We start from the raw sequence: 6000 nt of genomic DNA, 5'->3' as shown, positions 1-6000 counted from the left end.
CATAACATTAACAGCAAAAGAATGGCGCAGCGGTATTGGATCGCGACAGTGAAGTAGAAACAAGTGTTTGTTTTAACTCCCTTTATCGCCAGGAACTGTGTCATTATTTTACATATTTGGCAGAATTGCTGAGTTAGGTACAACTTTTCATTTTAAATGTATTTTTATTTTCAATCTATTTGTTCTAATCAGATTTACACAAATATGACTCAAACGTTAAGGTTATATTACAATTACATATTAAACGAGACTTAAAGTTACTCCACTTAGGTGAATAAGTCGGAAAACATGTTATTTAAAATTCTTACATCAGTCGATTGAATCGCTCAAAATGTAACAATTTGCAAAGGGTAATAAAGAAATATGTTCAGAATTAAAATGAAAATCGATATTGTTTTCTTATTCCAAGCCCAATTTGATTGAAAAGCATTGCGTGTAAATGTAGTATTTGAACAAATTGGCCAAATCTGCAAGAATGTCTCATGGTGAAATTGTACTTTAAAAATAATTTTAATACTTTTAATACCAAAGTTCATTAGTACATGTAAGTATTCAAACATTATCTTTGAAATATTTTGGTGTTTAATAAATAAAACATTTCGTTCTTGAATAGTTTTGTTTATCTATTAAACAAGAAGTTGATCAGTAAATAACACATAATTATGCAGCTATATTATGTCAGTTATTCAGTTATTAGAATATGGAAGAGGTTGAATTGAGAAATAAGTAAGTTCATAGTACCATAGCAACGATAGTGCTGACGGAACAACGTAGTGTTTCTCCAAATTCACAGAGTAGTATAAACAATAAAAATACAATTCCTTGCAATTCCTTCAACAAAAACTAATGATATACGGGAACTTAATTCTTGATTAATGTAACATCTCGGATATAATTAGCATCTAATGTTTAATAAGATTAATTTTATTTACATAAACATTTCTCTGATTGATGTATTGCATTTAAACTGCAATAATTAGGCAACTCTTTGCAATGCCGACGGTGCATCAAATTCAAATCAAATATCAATTAGTACAAAAACCATCACTGCAGGTTTTAATTTGGAACAATTTGTATCAAAAAGAGATAATCAGAAGGCGGTATAATTATGATGTAAGTAATGATTTGTTAATGAACTCAGATGCAAAATGAATGGGAAATGTTATCACAGAATAACAGATGGGATGTGAATAGAGTATTATAGTGAGTAAATACGTTAAGAACAAATTGAGACACGCATTTTTACAAATAAATACTCGTAAAGTCGCATACTATGCTCGTTATAAACTTATTGTCTTGTTATCAGTGTTGTTGGTGCTGTTTTCCTTTCATACACGTTAAGCATTGTTAGTTGGAATATGAAATAGACCAACCGTATATCATTAGCTATGATATCAGCTGATTCCATGCAACGCCAACAATTTTGTCAGTGATAGAAATTTGTCGTTACTTATACAAGTTTATCTTTCGTAGACAATTTAATTCTTTTAAGAGCGACTGCTAATCAATTGCTTTATGAGGAATGCCAGTGAGAAGCATTATGACATAACAAAATTACCTTACTGCAAATCGGCGCGTTACTTCATAAACTTACATAAGAAAAAAATACCCCAATCCTCAGTTATTCGTGTATTGATGCCATGATGGATAATGTAACATATCTTTAATCAACAACACTTAAATGCATATTATTAATGATTAAAGAAAAAACATTCGCCATAAAATAAAATGCGTATGTAAGCAAATGCAAATGTGACCTATCATGTAACGAACCAACGTATTGATGACCAGATGACTAAAATATGCAACGGTTGCAACGGAGTGCACTTTGTTTTATTAGATGTCCATTGTGCATATCTTTTGTCATTATCAGAAATCATCCAAATGCAATATCATTTGATTGAAGTCAGTTCATAGTATATAAATAAGATCTTGTACTGTTCATGTACTTGTTTTGCTCACACAGTGTAAAAAATGTCAACAAGAGGAGATCCATCGAGAGCAATGTAAGCAAAGTTTAAAAGTGGAGATTGCAGAAATAGGAAAGAACAGCATCACCCGACATAGGCAGTATTCTATCTTAAACGCAGTTAAGTTTTGAAATCAATGATTCCGAAGGACGAGGAAAATATAACGCGACACCTTACTACAACACTCAATTCTTAAGTAGGTGTCAGCTAGTCTATTTTTGTATTTCAGACAGCGTCACGTCTTCCTATACTATCTTGTGTCGTTCAGACAGTCTTCAAAACAAGTTAGCCTTTTCAATTTTAAGATAGGAAAGTGCAAAGTCTTAGGCACGCTTGAGCCTGTTCGATTTTGTATTGTTCAAGAGATTAGTATCAAATCTTAATCACGTGTTACAGACGTATTACTGAAAACAGCACATCGAGCGTAACTCGAATACTTTTTTTGCGTCTTTTAGCAGACGATTTTTATAACAACATCAAAGAACTTGTAATATATTTATTGTTCAGTCTTTTAGAAAAGAAATGTCATGTTACATAATTCATAATCATCGAGTATAATTGTGATTATTATCATTGTCGACAGAATCAACCAACCGATTTTTTGAACATGGTATGCAACAGGAAGATGATATTGATCGCGAAGCTGATAAATCTACATGTTGTGGAATGTTTTCTGGCCTTGGTGTCGTTGACACCGCTCTTGGTCCAAGTACTGGCGGAAGCTTGGTTAAACAACTGTTTAAATCCGGTCTCGTTGTTTCAGATAAAGAAATTTTCTCAACATTTTGTTCGTCATTTGGTGTGTTGCAGGGTTCACCTTCCTCATTAGCTGTCGTAATATACCTTTTCAGATAGTTGTAATGATTTCTTGTTGATAACAGTTCTTGCTGAATAGTCTTACTCTTTTCCTCTTCCATGTTTATTTCCGCTTTGAGATTTTCAAGCTCATGCCTAAGAGCTTCATCATACTCCTCATCCATCTGATTTGCTATCGTTTCGGTATCGATTTCAAATTTTGTTTCATCAATATCATAATATGGCGGTACATCTCCGAAGCCGTATCCGTATGTGGCATCATCGACGCAAGATTTTCGTGCATCATGAAAGTGACGGTTAACATTCGTCTCATCTTTTTGCACAGTTACATTCAGATCACACAGTTCTGCAATAGAGGCAATAATGGCTTCCAATTCTTTGTCCTGCATGTCTAGTTTTACTTCATTATTACCAATATCTTTATTATCGTGCTCGGTTATTTTCTTTAACCTGGTATATTCATCAGCTAAAAGAGCAGCGTCTAGATCAAAGTCAGCTGTTCCATTTTTGAATGGTTTGTGGTTTTCCATCAGTCTAAGAGCATCGACTTGTTTTTGTATGTTTGGTATGTGCTCTATGTCAGACGTTCCATTAGGATTGCGTAATGGAAAGCTGGTGCTCTGAAGTTCTTCAGATTCACATGAAAGTGTTGGGTTAAACTCGTCATCTACTTCAATGTTAAACCACTGATAAAACTGTGAAGAAGACGGGAGCTCCTGCTCCATGACATCTGTCAAAAATTTATACAAAAATCATAATTTTTGAACTTTTTTGAATGACTTTATAAATGACAGATTTATGTGGGTGTAAATTCAATTTGATGCTTTAAAAACTTGTGTTAATGCCTTTGATATGTTGTGATCTGCCTGTCGTTAACGATGCATTATGATTCAAACTAGAGGAAATGCTACATTTATAAAAAAATAATAACAAGGTTCAGCATTATGTAATGGTATTAGAATTTAAAACACTTTAGTGAGTCTGATACAAAATTGAGCAAGTATGTCCATTTATTATTTCTATGAGTGTTTTTATTTGGAAAAACCAAAGATCGGTTATATATGCTGCATGTACAACAGCATGAACTATACACTACTTGAAGAACCATGAAACTACTCTGCAAGATCAGACAAGAAAAACAATAACATCCAATAATAAAGTTCTTGCGATGCTACATTGCAGTCGGGGAAAAAAATGCCATATATATGAAAGACACAAAAACAAGGAATTTTCCTTTATAAAGCTATAATCAGTGTTTACTGAACACGGTCATTTTATGTAGAACGCAATTGTTTTGAATTTAATTACAAATACAATTAAAAAAGCTATGAAGACCACCAACGGTATTGGACCAGCGGGGTGATCTCATTTGTTGATATAATTACCAAAGCATATTCATTTTATGCCCATTTTCTATATGAACATTTCTAAACAATATGTATTACAACCTTCAACCGAACAAAATAAATGTGCAAAAAACAACGTTAAACCACTCTGACATTTATGTTCGCACCTTACTTTATGCAATATTCTAACAGTTTTAAATCATTATTTCATCAAGTCCCATGCCTAAGAACATTTAAACAAATAAAAACGGCAAAATTGTGGTATTAATATGTGTTGATTCGATTATAAGTGGTCTTAATAGTGGGGTAAAGTAAAGAATAAAACAAAGAATTGGGACTGAAACTGGTGGTCTTAATAGCGAAAAGCGGTCTGGTCTTAATGTGACACATGTAACCATTGACATAAAGAACAAAAATTTCTGTTCTGGTAAAATTGGTCTTATAGCGGGGTGGTCTTAATCGCGGGTTGATCTTTGCTAAGAAGTTAATATCCGTTTTGTTTATATGTTACTACAACATGTTCTAGATGTATATACTTCTTTACCTAATGTTAAGTCAGAAATACTTTCTAGATTACAGTTTCCAGATTCTGCTTCTATCATTTACAGTCTTTTGCAATGGACTTTATCCCTGAAAATATTAATGAAATAATGCTTAAATCTGATGAAATATTCCCATATTATGTATCACAATATGTTAATAAAGTTTCGTGAACAAATAACGCCAGGTTGTGTTGGTAACGATTTTACGCGAAATAAAAAAATCATTAGTAATGATATTGAGCATATTTCACTTAATTATTAAATTGTACAACTATATGTGCATGTATTCTTATAACTCTGTATATTCAAATGTCATTAAAATTGAAATTTGTCAGTAGTATGACGATTACAGATGCATTTCTGAAACCATTTTTAAGTTAAAAATCATCATCCTTGGAAAAAAAATCAAAAACAAAAATTACTTTTTTATGAATTGATTTTTTTTTGTTTAACAAAAATATGAAAATAAGCAATGATAAACTTTTAATGTCTATAAAAAAATAAATAAGTAAAAAAGATTGACACTTACTTGAAATAATGGGCCCGGTCTTGTCGGGTGGCAACAACGTTAACATTAATGACGTCAACGCAAATTACGTCACATGTAACGTCAAAATTTCACAACACAAAGCTACATTACAGGATTAAATAGAGTCTGTCGTGAATGAATAAAAGATATTCAAGTTTTTTCTCTCTATAAATACGGGGTTTATTTTCACTGAGTGATATGAAAATAAATATTTCACGAGATAAAAATAAATCCTATATAAATAGAAAAAAAAAATGAAATTGTTTATTATTATCATATCATTTTTTTTTCTTCTCATTTTTTTTACCTTATATTCGAAAGGCCTCCCCTTTAATTGTGTATATTGGCTGGATTCAGAAAGTAATCCGGCAGAAATCCGGCAAGACACCAGTGAAAATAAGGAAAATATGGTTAACTGCAGTGAATTGAAAAATATTTATTTTACAGTGAAAATACGGAAAATGGAATTATGCACTTTATTTCATCAATTTTTCCTCGCGCGAGCATAACATTATTTTATTCAACGAGTTCAATAAATTCAGTAATGAACCTACACGAATATAATATTCTATTTATCACATATCCAAAATAAAGACTGTTTAAAGTGAAAAAGTAACATTTTTCATTGACGCGCCGATAGTATAATGCTAACATACATGTAAGCGCGTCATTTTACACTATGTTTGTAAATCGCAAATGACGCGCCACGTCAAAATATATGCACGGTCGTGCGATGTCGTAAAAGCGGCATGTGATAAAGCATTTGATATGAATTCAGTAAAAATCATTGAAGTTTA

At 31.9% G+C, this 6000-nt stretch overlaps 1 protein-coding gene across 1 annotated transcript; it reads right to left on the bottom strand.

Annotated features, from left to right (window-relative positions):
- Window positions 1–2452: 2452 nt before the first annotated feature.
- Window positions 2453–5253, bottom strand: LOC132722699 (uncharacterized). Its single transcript, XM_060707222.1, has 3 exons — window positions 5204–5253; window positions 4677–4762; window positions 2453–3516 (listed from the first exon to the last, which is right to left on the bottom strand). The coding sequence occupies exons 2-3, from the start codon at window positions 4732–4734 to the stop codon at window positions 2516–2518; spliced, it is 1059 nt and encodes a 352-aa protein (XP_060563205.1). The 5' UTR covers window positions 4735–4762; window positions 5204–5253; the 3' UTR covers window positions 2453–2515.
- Between the last annotated feature and the right edge of the window lie 747 nt (window positions 5254–6000).

Source organism: Ruditapes philippinarum, unplaced genomic scaffold (assembly GCF_026571515.1).
Source record: "Ruditapes philippinarum isolate M1 unplaced genomic scaffold, ASM2657151v2 ctg2695_1_1_1_1, whole genome shotgun sequence".
NCBI lineage: Eukaryota > Metazoa > Mollusca > Bivalvia > Venerida > Veneridae > Ruditapes > Ruditapes philippinarum.
Note: the sequence above shows the minus strand (reverse complement) of the source record. Positions and strands in the feature narration are given on the sequence as shown.